The 15,730-nt window shown below is 33.4% G+C and overlaps 1 protein-coding gene across 1 annotated transcript in view; it reads left to right on the forward strand.

The window, feature by feature from the left end:
• LOC111797664 (KH domain-containing protein At5g56140-like) overlaps nucleotides 1-6,566 on the forward strand; it is a gene marked incomplete at its 5' end in the record, with an annotated part of 9,868 nt that extends 3,302 nt beyond the window's left edge. The window contains 4 exon segments of the mRNA XM_023680739.1: nucleotides 770-889; nucleotides 1,003-1,119; nucleotides 5,518-5,661; nucleotides 5,775-6,566. Of these exon segments, the coding sequence (XP_023536507.1) occupies nucleotides 770-889; nucleotides 1,003-1,119; nucleotides 5,518-5,661; nucleotides 5,775-5,924 (531 nt within the window).
• Between the last annotated feature and the right edge of the window lie 9,164 nt (nucleotides 6,567-15,730).

The raw sequence follows: 15,730 nt of genomic DNA on the forward strand, positions 1-15,730 counted from the left end.
TTTTTTTTTTTTTTTTGCTTAGGTCTTTTATTTTTTTTAGCTTCTCTAATGGTTCTAACAAATTGGTTCTTCACCTTCAGCCTTCTTGATAAACAGGATGATGGTGTTCAATAAAATCTGAGGAGCTTACTTTCAAATTTTTCTGTGTGTGTGTGTGTGAAGGAAACTCTCTGTGAGTAGTTAGCTGGGTTGACTCAGTTTTTTGGTTTTAGTGACAAGGGTCTCATATTCTAATATAGAATGCTGACTCATTAGTGAATTTGGTTTACCCCTTGTTATCTTGGTGAAGGGGTTTTCAAGAAACTTTACTTGGTCTTGGAATTTAAAATACATAAATAAGTGGCCCAGGAGTAATTTATGTCAGTATTAGCACATTTCTATGGTTGTCTAATGGTGTGCTCATTAAGGAAGATTCATTACCTTGAACGTACACCCCAACCCCACTAAGGGAAAAAAGAAATTTAGAAAAAAAATGCTACTTTAAGTTCCACGTTCTGGGATTTCCTTTTACTCATTCGAGCACCAAAATGTTCTCACTTTCTATGCATGGTTACAATGTTATTTCTCAAGGTATGTACTGTGTTCAGTACTCTTCTCCCTTCCCATTGATTGCTGTCCTAGAATCTCTGACTTTGATATGTATTGTTTCTGAAAAGCTCCCATGTTCTTCATTCCAAAGCTATATTGGCTGCTGTACATATCTTAACTAGCAGGTTTAGATTTATTTTAATTTTCTGGTTTGAACTCTATATAATGATATGATATGCAGATGTCAAGTTTATTACAATCCTCACCAGCACAAAATTGGCTAAGTTCCCAAGGTAGTTCATCAGGTCTTATTGTGAAGAGAACCATCAGAGTGGACGTTCCTGTTGACAACTATCCCAATGTATGAATTATCATCACGTTTTATTTGTTTATCTATTTATTCCCTTTTCATTTTTTTTTCTTTCTGTTTTTAACATATTTTGCTAATGGAACTGAATTGAACTTTGTTTGTAGTATAACTTTGTTGGCCGCCTCCTTGGACCTAGGGGAAACTCTCTCAAGCGAGTGGAGGCAAGTACTGATTGTCGAGTTTTGATTAGAGGGCGTGGTAGCATTAAGGATCCAGCTAGGGTAATTTACTATAACTTTCATGTTCTTATAATGTTGCATGTCATGATTGTTTTGCATATCCCTTTCATGATCGTAGAATTCATTTGCAATTATATTATATCGGAAAATAAAAAATTCTATCACTGAACTTCTAAGATGGTCCCACTCTAGTCTTCAAACTTGTAATTTTATCTATTACAACCTCATTAAGAACGGTTGCTATGCACTTTTCCATTAAAATAAATAAAATAACTTATTTTCACTTAATCTGTTAAGATTTCTATTTTTCTGTTGATTTTTTTCTTTTAAATCAGGGAATGATAGAGAGAATGGTTGTAACATGACTCATATCTTTAAATTTGATAACTTCTCTATATTTTTTAAAACTTTTTTAATACGAACGTAAGGAGGTAGAGGTAAATCCTCCTCTCGTTTCTTCTATTTTCTCCAATCGCTCGCCCAGTCAGCTCTTTCATATCGGTCTCTCGAATAACTTCTACCCCCAGATCTTAGTTTCCTTGTCAACTCTCTTTTTTCCTTATGCTTCTATTACCCCCTTTTTTCCTTATTTGAAACCCTCTTTACCTCTCCTATGCCCTTATATTGGTATATTTATTTATTTTTGATGAAGCACAATAGACAATTTAATAATATTGTTGATTTTACTTTCGTTATTTATTCTTCAAAAGATATTGGATTTTTTTTTTTTTTTTTTTTTTTTTTTTTTTTTTTTTTTTTTTTTTTTTTTTTNTTTTTTTTTTTTTTTTTTTTTTTTTTTTTTTTTTTTTTTTTTTTTTTATATTATTATTATTATTATTTTTTTTTAAATATTTGAGGTTTTGCAAATCTCTGCCTTGAGAATCTGTTTTGTAATCCCANGTTCTAGATCGTGTTACGGGCTACATCCTAGTATTTTATTTTTTTGTAATTTTTTCCTTTCTTTAACACAACTTTCGTTTCCCATGATTTGTATTAAGATTAAATTGAGTGTTTGGGATTAATTTTATGTAATTAAATGTTTTAGTTAATAAACGTATTGGATTAATGGATTAACTTTTAATTATAAATTTTATGACGAACCTCTGCCTTCCTCCCTCCCTCTTCCTATGCGAGTTTAATTTTATGATGAACCTCTGCCTTCCTCCCTGGGGGAATTGGGACTGAATTGTGACTATCTTCATAGCTTAGGGTGAGTTTGTAATTTTCTCGGTATGTTTAATAGCATAGGGCTGATGATGCAGCGAATACAATGAATTGAACAAAAAATTAAAGGACTACCATATTGGTAACTGTTAGGGGTAGTATTTTACAGTTTTCTATTAATATACCCAAGGTTAAAATAGATTTTGAATCTTATTTCTCTTAATGTTTGTGTCAATTTGGCTCATGTGCTCTTATCATTTTCATTCTTGTGTGTAACCTTTGATTGAAACTTATATTTCATCCCTAGAAATCCCATGTGGCGTGTTTTTTCTACACATAACAATGAACTTAAATGTTGCCTTTTTTTTTCGTGACGTGGAAGTCCAGTTTGCTTAGATCACACTGATTTTTTTGTGGTTGAGAAGTATAATGGGGTGAATATGGACAAGTTTTAAGAGGTTAATGGAAGCCTTTAAGAGATTGTCTTGCTAGATGGAGACCTTTGTCGGAGGTTGCCTTCCTTATCGTGGGCTCTTCTTTTTGTAGGCCCTTGTATTATTGTTTTTTTTTTTTTTCCAATGAAAGTTTGGCTGTTCAAAGAAGAAAAAAAAGAGAAGAAGATAGCACAAGGATTGGGGGAACTCAAAACGGCTCCATTGGTTAAGAAAGGGTTGAATCTCTATCCCATTTTGAACTAAAATAATGGTTCTGGATTTTATTTTTCACTTTTATCTTATTATTACTTTAATTGTATGAGAAGCTAACTTTGATTGAGAAAGACCTAACATACAAAAGTGACAAATAAAAACAGCCCAACGAGAGGTAAGCGCTTTGATTTTGAAAAAAGACCTTCCCTTTGAAATAGGATTTTTTGAGTGGGGGTGATTTGCAGATAGATAGATGTCGCTTTGAGAAATAGTAGCTTTAACTTTCTTGTGGAAGTATGGACTAAAGGAGGGACATGACCTATAATGTTGGAACTAGGTAAAAGAATTATGTTGGTTTGATCATGGAGAAGTGACAATCACTCAAGATGATTTCTTAGTAGTGCTTGTTATTGGCAAGCTTCTACTTCTTTTTTTTTTTGCGAGCCTATCTTAAGCCCAAATTTTCAAGTTCTAGTGCGTGTTTCCTTTACCCCCATTTTTGCCATTCACCTTTTCAACTTTTTAAATTCCTATATTATTAAAACTATCTGGCACATCTTGGGGTTAATCTTCCATGCCAATCTTCAAACAACTTGTCATGTTGTATTTTCATTATTTCTCTTCGGTGGCAAGACCATCTTATCGTGTAATTTTAAAAAATCGTAGGAACTAAATTGAAATAAAGGTCTAATTGTAGGAAAAATAAATTTTTTTAATATACATCTAAAGCAGCTTAAAAGGGAGGGACTTTTGTTTTCTGTTTAACAAATGGACCATCCAGAAGTAAAAAGTTCTCTATTGAAGGATCCAATTATTAGGAATGAGAGACAAAGGGTAGTTATAAAACCTTCTAGAAACATACACCTAAAGAAATCTACATCTTCTCCAGAATACTCTTATTCCTTTTGACAATAGGTAAAAAAAGACGCACACCAATAGGCCCTTTGCATGCCTTTCAAGGTTGGGCTAAATTTAGCCTCCTCCATCATCAAGTAACACTCTTTACTATGATCGAAAGACATGTTGAAAGTCTTCGAAAGATTGTTGCAAATTTGACAACCAAGTATTTTGGTTTTATCGCATCCTCTCATGAGTTGGACCAGTCACATACAAGTTGAAAGTTCCATCGAAGGCCATGATCCACTTAGTAATTCATGTGCGTGCCACATCTGAAAAGGTCAATTCTGGGAGAGGCCTACACTATCTAATTGAGAATCCCCGTGTTTGACTGATGAGTTTGAATGGGTTGCTAAACCCCTCAATGTCATGGCCTTTGCAAGAATGTGGATTTGAAGGTGTGGGAATTACTGATACAGTGGAAATACTTAAGCATGAGGCCACATGGGAAGCACTCGACATTATCCTACAAAATTTTTCTAATCTTCAAGGACTAGGTGTCTTTGACCCCGGGGATAATTTAAGACCTCTTATAGTATACTCTACATGTACTAGGAAGGGTAAAGTGTAATTACTCATGAGGGGAGTTTAGTTATACGTGTATGTTTTGGGAATATTGTACGTTTGTTTAGGGAAAGGTAGGATTTTACGTCGCTGCAAATATTTTGTTTTGAATTGACATGGTAGGGAAAATGACTTACAACACCCACCTCCATCATGTCTTGATTGAGAATCCTCGAATGGAATTCCATGGCCCTAGGACCAAAATGAAGATCAAATAAAAAATAAATTAATGCAATAACATCAATATATCTGGGCCAGGGGTTACAAAAGTTATATAATATAAAATGGAATCACTTGGAGAAGGGAGGAAAAGAGCCATACACAGTTAACTTCAGAGAAGAAAGAGGGTATAGACTTAAAAAAAGAATGCAAAGTGGCTGGGCTAGTGTCTTGGGTCAATGCTATCAGAATTTTTGTTTAAGAATCTGTTTTGAATGGATTTGTAAAAGATTAAGAGAGTATTGAGAGGCAAAGGAGGTTCTATATCTTGCTTATTCCTTCTTAGCATCTTCTAGGACCTCCTTATCATTTGTCGTCTTCAAAATACTCTTCTGAGTTTATGTACTTCTATATAATTATTCTATTTTTTATGACTATTGGGAGCTTTGTACAATCTTCTTTGGTTTTTGTGCGGTTATGGGTGCATTCCATATTTGACCTCCCATTCGATGAGTTATCCTTATGAATAGGTATTTACAAAGTAGTTTTGGTAGAGTTCTAGGCAGTTTCTTGTAATGGACGTGGTTGTCAATTTCTTTCCATATATCAAATAATACCTCAGAGACGCCAATTCCTACATGTTAATGAAAATATGTTGGAGTGTGAAAATGGGATGTTGTTTCTCTTCGCGCTCTCTCTATCTCTCTTCATTTCTTGCATGCTCTGGTCTTCGAATTTTAAAAGGATTTTTATTTGTAGCATAGTCACGTCAGTTCTTGTCTTCAAGGGAGATTGAGTATCCTTGTTTAGGGTCTCCTTCAGGCATAAATTCTCATATATACTATTGTACGTAATGATGTTTATTTCATTTTGAAGTAGCTTATACATGTTTTTTTTTTTTTTTTTTCACACTTGTTATGCCTGGGAGTCGACTTTTCTTCTGTAGCATTAAAATATTATGATCTAACTTCAGTATACCAAGTTTGTTATATTGTTCAATGCCTTGCAGGAAGAAATGATGAGAGGAAAACCGGGTTATGAGCATTTGAACGAGCCTCTCCACATACTAGTTGAGGCAGAGTTGCCAGTTGAAATTATTGATGCTCGCCTTATGCAAGCCCGTGAGATTCTTGAGGACTTGCTCAAACCAATGGTGAGTATCTCTTTTGAGATCTATATATTTTGGTTGGTATGTTGATGACTTAATTGTTCATACTGACATCATTTCTTTTTCTTATTTTGTCTTCCTATTAATTATATATTTAGGATGAATCTCACGATTTCTACAAGAAGCAACAGCTACGAGAGCTAGCTATGCTTAATGGCACACTTCGTGAGGAGGGTTCGCCCATGTCCAGTTCCGTGTCTCCCTTCCACAATAGCCTCGGAATGAAGAGAGCCAAAACTAGGGGGTAAATAAACTGCTCCTTTATAGAAAAGGCTTTTGGAGATTGTTTTCTAGTGTCTGGGAGTAATCAGCAGTCCCATTCCAAGGTATTGCCTGCAGCCAATGCCTTCAACTGCAATCGGGGCACTCGCACGCTTACGTGCAGGTTCTTACTAAAATTTATATGGTGTGTTTATGTAATATTTGGAAAGAGAAGATAATGTACTGACATGGAAATGTCAAGCAGTTAAGAATTATTAGCGAGTGGGGGGGCTTGCTTATATATATATATATATATATATTTGTTGCTTTAGGAGTCAATGGTTTGAAAAATCTCTCCAACAATTTCATGTGTGTTGTTTACTAGGCTTTTTTTTAATAAGGTTATTATGGAAGTTCTGAATATTTTGTAGGGTGGTGGGTTCTTTTGGGACTTTAGAAAGACAAAAGGCTAAGGCTTGTAAGGCAATGTGATGCACAGGAAACATTGGTTTATTAAGTTTGTCTTTTGTTTCAGTTCGTGTGCTTTGTAATAGGCGTAGTAGCATTACCCCCCGCCCCGAAAAACATTCTTTATTATTTTTTTATTTCTTTCTTTCTTATATGGTCTAGAGATTGAAAAGCTTTGTCTATTTGCCTTCTAAGATCTGTATCATTATTAATTTTGTTCTTCTTCAAAAAATTTGCTTGAGCTTCACTTTTGTACTCAGGATATGACAATGATGTATCTTAACTAATCTTCTATACTAAGTAGTCTTGAAAGATTTTGAAATATGTTTTTCAAGGCAAACTGTCTTCCAGTCTGCCTTAGAAGATCTACTCGCATTCGGCTCCATGTGCTCGAGAAGATGACATCTTGTTTCTCAAAAGGGACTTGGACTAATAGTTGACAGGTCGAACCAGACAGTCGGCCTGATGATGCTGCTGCTCGAACGCCATTGAGCCAAGGTTTGGATAATCTAATCTTTTTGCTTGAATTTCAAGTAACAATTTAATGAACTGAAATGTTTGAGATGCAAAGTTGTTTGTGAATGCAATAAATGATGTTAGATTCTAGACTTGCATTGCAAAGATCATAGGTAGTTTGGTATAACAACAATTTTCTTTGCGATTAGTATCTGTGATATGACTTGCTCTGTCATTATAGACAACATAAGTATTCACTTTTGTGAAATTTCATGATATTTACCTCATCCAGGGAAATTAAGTTGCCTTATTAATTCCCTTTTCTTTCATCTCTCCTGCCCTACCTACCTAACCCTTAGCTTATCTGTGTTCTTAATTTTGGAATTTAGGATGGTTGGTACTTTCCATATATGTTCTTTAATAGATTCCCTCTCAGATGTCCATGCCTACCAATTTTAATAAATTTAGATATGTTAAGCCCGAGATGATGTAAACTTTGTTTTTGCTGTACAAAGGTGTAGGAACCTGGATTTGGTCACTTTTATCTGGTAACTTTGTATTTGGTCTGTGAGAATGACTGCCTTGAATTGGTTAAAATTAGTTTTTACAAGCTTGGATTTTTGTCAAAGATTAGCAAAAACTCGTTCTCTTGGATTATCGTTTCGAGAGACGTCTCTTTCTATTGTTTGTGTTCTTTTGGAAGATTGGTTTTTTTGTGCGTCTTGTATTTTCTTTCATGTGGTCTCTACGAATTACGAGTCTAACCTATAAGTCAACATTCTCTAGAAACATTATGATTTTGACCACAAATATTTTACAATGGGTTCAATACGAAGTAATAGTGAATGAATGGTGTCTTTTATTTTATTATTGTTGCTATTATTTGAATATTTTTTACTGAGGTACTCTTTGGACCTCCTCCATCAGAAGCTTATACGAAAAGGGGTCTTAACATGAGTTGGAGCGAGAAAGGTTAGTTTCGTACCTTTTCACTGTCAATGTGGAAAAATAAATGCTTATTGTTATAATTATTAATTTTGGATATAATTTATTAGTGTTCTTCGACGTTTTTTTGTCATTTTCTACTTAAATATAACGTAGTTTTTAGTTAATAGAGATTCAAATAACTGTTCCATTATAAAAAATTAGAGAGTAAAAAGACCCTTTTGCCCTTAGGGATCACCCGGAGTTTGTTTCTATTGGTGAAATTCTAGTTCTTTATGATCACAGCTCGCTTAACCTGCCAATCTTCTGGGCCCAAATTGCTGCCAATATATGGAACCAATAGGGCCAAGACTGAGCCAATTACTAGAGGTTATGACCATTGTGGAGGATTCTGCTTCAATTTTGATTAGGGCCTCTAATAAAACAATTTCAATTTAATATCCTAATAGTTTTAATAAATAAAATATCAAATTTACCCAAATATAGATAAATTAGAGAGCATAAAACTTCATTTGTAAAATTTTCAAATATATAGTCATGAAAGAAAAAAGGATAATAATGGGTTGAAGAGAAAAGGGCCAAGGAAGGTAATCAATGAAGTGTTTGTGTCCAAAAAGAGAGATTCAGTGCTTTGAAGAGGTAGATAGCTGAAGGGAAATCATTACACCTATAATATCATTCCACACACTTCTCACCTTCCATCCCATCCCTTTCACAATCATATATTTTACATGAGTGGATATGTTTTTATTGGATGTTGATATGAGCCGGAGAAATTCAAATTTACGACCTCTTGATCAATAGTATATATTTTGTGTTAGTCGAGTTGATAGGAGCAGTGGTAGATTTAAATTTTTGACTTTTTAGTCGATAGTCTATGTTTTATGTCAGTGTAGTTGATATTGATGATGGGATATTCAAATTTTTAACCTGTTAGTCAATAGTATATGTTTTGTGTTGGTTGAGTTGATATTGGCGGTGGAAAATACAAATTTATGACCTCTTAATTGATAGTATATGGTTTGTGTCAGTTGAGTTTGATATGAGCCAAGAGAGATTTGGTCATTAGTGCATGTTTTGTTTCAGTTGAGTTATGTTGAAGTATTCGTTTTCCGTTTAATTCTTAAACTTTTAGATACTCTAATTATATGGATCGAACATCGAAAAACCAAAAATTTAGGTAACAGAATGCCATTATAAGACCCAAAAGGATTCATAAACCTTCCCAAAGTTCCCCTTGCATTAGTGTAGTAAAGGCAAGAAGAAGAAGATTACCTTTAGTAGTGAGAGAAAGTAGGGCTCAAGAGAGAGAGAGAATGGGACATATGAGCCTTTGAAAGGGATGGGAAATTGTAGGGTATCCTCCCACGTGACCTCTGGCAGAGCCCTACAGAAGGCAGAGTATAGGTACAATTATATGCCCATTATGCAATTCTCTGCATTTAAGAGAGAGAGAGAGAGAAGAAAAAGGCCTTGTTTTGACAAGCCATGGAGGCAGAAAGAACGTTTAACGACATGTCGCTTTTAACCCACAAAAACCCACTCATAATACTCCAATGGCTAACCAACAAACCATCTCAAAACCTCCCCATATCCTTATTCCTTCCTCCTTTTATTTTGTTTGTTTTTAATTTGTTTTGTTCTTGAGATGGAGAAATATGGGTTTTCTTTTCTATCAACTTATTGTTTGTTCTTGGGGATCATTTAAATTATTGCCTCTTTGGAGATTATGAGGTGTTTTTTTTCCTAAAATGAAATGTTGGGTTTTGTTTGAATTTAGTTTGTTTCAAAAAGTGTTTTCAAAAAGTCCACTTTTTTTCCTTTTCTATGAAGATTCAAACTCATGAGTGAATATGGAAGAGTAATCGTTTTTAAATCATACACTAAATATTGGTGTGCAATTCTGGATAAAGCAGGCAATGGGAACATGAGTAGAAAAGGAAATTCTCGATTAAGTAAGAAATGAGAGCACGAATAGAAAAATATATGATTTAGTTTTTATTAGGAAATTTTAAAAATTATTGAAGTAAAAATTAAACCAATTCAAACGGGTTTTCTTATAAGGAGAAATTCTTTTAAAAAGTCAATCCAGATTTAAAAGAATGTTAGACTGTTCCAAAATCAAATCCTAATTAATTCTTTATGAAAAAAAATCTTGTCGGTTCTATTCCCTATAAAATTTAATGAAAATACTCCATCAAAGGACAGAACATCAAATAACACCACGAAAGTCATCCCTATTTCTACCCTACCCTGTGAACGTCTTTAATGAAAAACTAACTCCTATTGTACCGATTTTTATTCTTCGATCTTGAAAACATTGTTCGGGAGACCTCCTTCCTCCCCCGTACCTAATGTACTCATTTTTACGATCATCACTATTGTATAACTTACTAACAAGAGAGGGATCATTTTACAGCATAATTTGGATATATATATATATATATATATATGTAATTTGGACACCTATGATTTCTCAAATTTTTAGAAAAGATTGATAAATCCAAAAGTAAAAAAAGAGGGCAAAATTTGAGAGAAAATGTTTGCATGAATTCTTCACCTTATAATTTTTAAAAATAAAAATAAAATTTTAAATTTTAAAAAGACACGTGGCATGATATCTTCTTAAAACTACAAAACCTGTCGGTCACCATTTGTGTCGGCGCTTTTTTTTTTCTCTTAATAATAATAATAATAATAATATTTATTTATTTATTTATTTCTACTTTTTTATTTTATCAAATAATTTTAAATTTTGGATAAGCAATTAAATTAAATATATACATTTTTTTTTTTAAAAATGATTTTGTTTAAAATAAAATTTTAACTAAATTAATAAAAATACACATAAACTTTATAATTTATCTCAAAAATACCTTTAATTTTTTATAAAAATGACAAAAATATTATTATCATTACATGGAAACTAGTAATATTTTCTTTCATAAATATCAGCTTTTCAAAAATTTTATTAAAACTTTCAACTCTTTTAAAATTAAAAAAAAAAATACATTTAAACAGTAACAAATTTTCAAAAGTAACATTAAAAAGTTAATTTTCAAAAACAATACTCAAAAGTTTGGAGGTATAGACTATTTTTATCGATATATTGACAGTAACAAATTTTATGACTATGAACATCTCTTATAAGGCAAGCAATCCCCAGGAAATTCCTATCGATTTTGGACAACAATCCATNCGATACGTTACGTAATAGACCAAAACAGACAATATATGTTTGCAGTAAGGTTCAACTGTTATAATTTCACTTCTGTTAACGGTGAATGATTTGACTNCCCAATCAATCGCGAGGGTTCCGGACATCAGAACGCAAGCGCCAGAATCGTTTCAAGGAAAGACTCAACAAAACTCAACATTATCGTTCACTGTCACGAAAGACTATCGAAGAATCAATTCGACTTAACTGTAACTAAATCCGAAAGATTCCTTCTTTCTCTTTCTCTTCTCCGAAAAATTCATTCTATCTCTCCCTTATTTTTTTGATTCAAAAGTGTATCTTTACCCTGGCATATCGGGGAAGGAGCAGATCCAGAAGAGCCGATAGGTGAATGAGTCTGATCATCCAGTCCAGCCTATTTACCTTATGAATGAAGGCACAGTAAATTCATTAGCGGCTTTACAGTGAATAAATAGTTCAAAACCCGAGGGAAAGAAGGAAAGAAAAGGTTCTAGAGTAAGTAGCGATAGGTGAACAACTTTAAAATTTTATGGGTATTTTTTAAATAGAGTACTACCGTTCTTTTTTAATATAAGAATATTATTAAAAAAATTAAAGTTTTAAATATAATTTTATTAATTTAGCTTAATTTTTTCATAAAATACTATTATTCTTAAAAATTTAATGCTTACCTATGTTTGGAATGAAACTATATAATATATAGGTAACTAATATTTGGTAGAGCATTTATAGGTAACGTTTTAATAATCCCACGAACAAGTATATATATATATAGTTCAGCATTAATTGACATATATTACTATTTTTTTGAGCTCGGACATTCAAACCTCGTATTTTATTTGTAGAGGTATAACTCTAAAAAATCTCCGCTTAATTATGGGTTGGTTTGTATTATACTCTCGAGCATCTAATATTTTCATTTTTAGCCCTTAAATTCATATACGAAAATATATAAATCGTTAATCTTCTTTTTTACCACAAAAAATCTTGAAGGGTGGTTTCGAAAATTTTAAATTAATCTCATAGTTTGAATACATTTATGATGATTTAATGTGTATAATGTACATACCAAACTTAATGGGTGTTAGTCATAAGTTAACGTAGGCATATGCCATCTTTTGAACGTCTCATTTGAAGTTGTTATAAAAGAGTATTTTTGTGAGATCGCATATTGGTTGGAGAGCGGAACGAAGAATTTCTTATAAGGGTGTGAAAACCTCTCCCTAGTAGACGCGTTTTAAAACCGTTAGATAACGACGATACGTTACGTAATAGACCAAAACAGACAATATATGTTTGCAGTAAGGTTCAACTGTTATAATTTCACTTCTGTTAACGGTGAATGATTTGACTATCCAATTCGATGCAGTATAGGTTAGGTTGAAGAGGGGAACGAAACATTTCGTATAAGGGTGTGAAAATCTCTACCTAGTAGACGAGTTTTAAAACCGTTAGATAACGACGATACGTTACGTAACAGACAAAAACAGATAATATCTGCTAGCAATAAGCTTTGACTGTTATAATTTCACTTCTATTAACGGTCAAAGATTTGACTATCCAATCAATACAATATAGGTATATACTGCTAGGTTGAAGAGGGGAACAAAGCATTTCTTATAAGGGTGTGGAAACCTCTCCCTAGTAGACGCGTTTTAAAATCGTGAGGCTAACTGTGGTACGTAACGAGCCAAAGCAGACAATATTTACTAGCAGTAGACTTTGATTGTTACAATTTTACTTTTATTAACGGTGAGCGCTAATTTTCAATTTTGTCCTGAGTAACAAAAAATATATATATCTTTGATAGTCTGGTCGCAGTCTGTGGATTATGATCCTCTTCAGTAATCTCCCGACAAATCGACTTTGATAGTCTGGTCGCAGTCCGTAGATTATGATCTTTGATAGTCTGGTCGCAGTCCGTGGATTACGGACTTTGGGTCGAGTTCAGTAATCTCCCGACAAATCGACTTGAGCTTGTGGAAATACTGAGCAATTGACATATCACGTTGTGAAATTGATAACAACTCGTTCTCGAGAATCGCATCGTTCTTCTTTGAGAACAACATCACAAATGTGTTCCATACTTCTTACGGTGTCTTGTCATCCCAAATATGCTCTCACATCCTTTCTTCCATTGTTTGTGGTCTGAGAGCAAACATTGTTTTGCCTGCCATATTATATAATATATTTTGCAATAAAAATATTTTGATTTTAGAAAAATTATGAAAATGGTTGAAAATTATTTTAAAGAACTTCATTAATGACTTTAAATTCCTTTTTTATTTTATTAATTTAATGTAAATTATTTACGATTTAAAATTTAAAATTTTCTTTAATTTCCCAAATATTTTTAGTTGTTATAAAATATCTCTCACTCTCTTGTAAAGCGACACGTGGACCCATTAATTGCAAGTGGCCCAAAAGGTTGAAAGGGAAGCCTCCAATATTCCACCATATTTTTCAAATATTATTTTTTTTAATAAAAAATATTCTTAATTTAATTTAATTTAATTTATTCTTCAATATCCCAAAATTTCTTTTATTCTTTTTCACTCTTTTAAAATCCCTTTATATTATAATATATATATATATAAAAAGGGGACGGTATACGAGTCAACTAAAACTTTTAGCTTCTTTTTTTTCATCGTACAATATAGATTATTAATGATTTTTATTTATCGCTTAATAATCTCTTGCTCTTTCTCTCTGTTACCCGATCGTCTTTTTGGTACTCATACTTGAGTCTAACAATAATTTGAGTAGAAAAACGAACGTTTGACCTCTTAATCGATGATATATATTTTAACTAGTTGAACTATGCTCGTCCCTAGTAAGGTAGGTGAACATTTATGAACATACCTAAAAAAAATTACACAATTTAAAATTTTCAAAATTAAAAAAAAAATAATAATAATTAAAACTTTTGAAGTGGGTAGATTACATTATTATGAATTTAATGGACAGAGACTAAATTATGATAAACTAACGTCTCGGAACTATATGAAAGGCCATAAAACCTTAAATTTTTAGTCTCAACATTTTCATTTCGAGATTTAGATTTCGATCGTTAACTAAGAATTCAAAGAGGAAATTTCTCTCGATCTTGAATCGAGACTCGCCCCATTGTGGAAGGTTTGCTCGGGGGAACCTATCCCTCGATCTCTTTCGAAAAACAAACCACACATTTATAAGAACCAATAGCTTCCGCTCTCTCTCTTCTCCTACAAAAAAATCAATTCTATAGCTCCCGCTCTTCTCGTTCTTGCTATTATCCCATTTGATTTTGAGATAGACAGTAATAGAAGTATTTACTTGGAGGTTAGAATTTTTTTATTATTTAGATTTTGTGAACATTAATAAATATTAGACTTTCCATCTCACCTCTGTTTGCTGGACTTTCAATCCCTTTTCTGTATTCCCCTCTTCTTGATAGTTACATTCACATATAACACCAATTTCGATTTCCCAAATCTTGCTTTCAAAATCTCTGTGCCCCTGTTTTTTAAAACCTTTTTTCTTGAACCGAGACCAGAGGCTCGAGCATACGTCGTTTGACCGTAGGCGACGCGAGAATGAATAGGCTTAACTCACTTGTTGCTCCCTGGTTTCTAAAACCTTCTTCTTGAACTGGGGCCAAAGGCTCGAGTATACGTCGTTTGACCGTAGGCAACGCGAGAACGAATAGGCTTAACTCACTTATTGCTCCCTAGTTTCTAAAACCTCCCTCTTGAATCGGGGCCAAAGGCTCGAGCATACGTCGTTTGACCGTAGGCCACGCGAGAACAACTAAACTTAACTCACTTGTTGGTGAAGAAGTGAGTGTCACACAATCACAAGTCGACTACCAATCAAAGTGCGATTGTGACAATTAAATAGTAATTTTAAAATAAAATATTAACTTATATTTAAAAAAAATTAAAGATATTTTAAAAAAAGTTTTAGACAAATATTTTTATTTTTATTATTATTAATCTAGCTGGCATTAAGGTTAAAAAGGTAAGAAATTATGAGTGAAATAGAAGAAGACGAGAGGCGTAAGGCCGGTGGGGGGTTTGACCATGGAAGGGGATTGGTCAATATTCTTCTTCCTCTTCCACATGTCCAGAAAATCGGCGCGAAAACCTAAATTGAATCGTCAGACAGAAATCACGGGCCGATTTTTCTCTCTCTCTCTCCTCCAAGAATGTTTGTTAAATNGAGAGAGAGAGAGAGAGAGAGAGAGAGAGAGAGAGAGAGAGAGCGTCTTGGCGTTTCGATTAGGTCTGCCGAGGTGAAAGCGACTAATCGGCACTGCGTCGCCTCTGAATCGGCATTCTGAATCGCTGCAAAATCGGGAGGAGAAGACCTTGAGACAAACACGATATGGATGAACCAACAACATTCCATAACTAAATTCCCTTTTAAATTAATTAAAATATCTTTTATTTTATTTTTTAATAATATATTTAACTAATCCAAATAATTGTAGTTTAAATTAAATTATAAATTAATCCTTTGGAAAATTTGATGTAGCCGACCGCTAACAGATCACTTGTCGGGCTCATCGATGTGGGATAGTGAGAAGTTTCTATGTGGGATCTTACAATCCCTATCCGTTTGGGAGTCAGCGTCCTTATTGTCACACCGTTCGATATCTGGTTCTGATATCATTTGAAATGACTTAAACCCACTACTAGTAGATATTGTCCTCTTTGAGGTTTCCTTCATCTCACAATTCACCCCCTCGAGGTCCCAGCTTCCTCGCTTGCACATCGCCTGTGTCTGACTCTGATATCATCTGTA

The sequence above is a fragment of the Cucurbita pepo genome, chromosome LG06, assembly GCF_002806865.2.
Source record: "Cucurbita pepo subsp. pepo cultivar mu-cu-16 chromosome LG06, ASM280686v2, whole genome shotgun sequence".
NCBI classification, from domain to species: domain Eukaryota; kingdom Viridiplantae; phylum Streptophyta; class Magnoliopsida; order Cucurbitales; family Cucurbitaceae; genus Cucurbita; species Cucurbita pepo.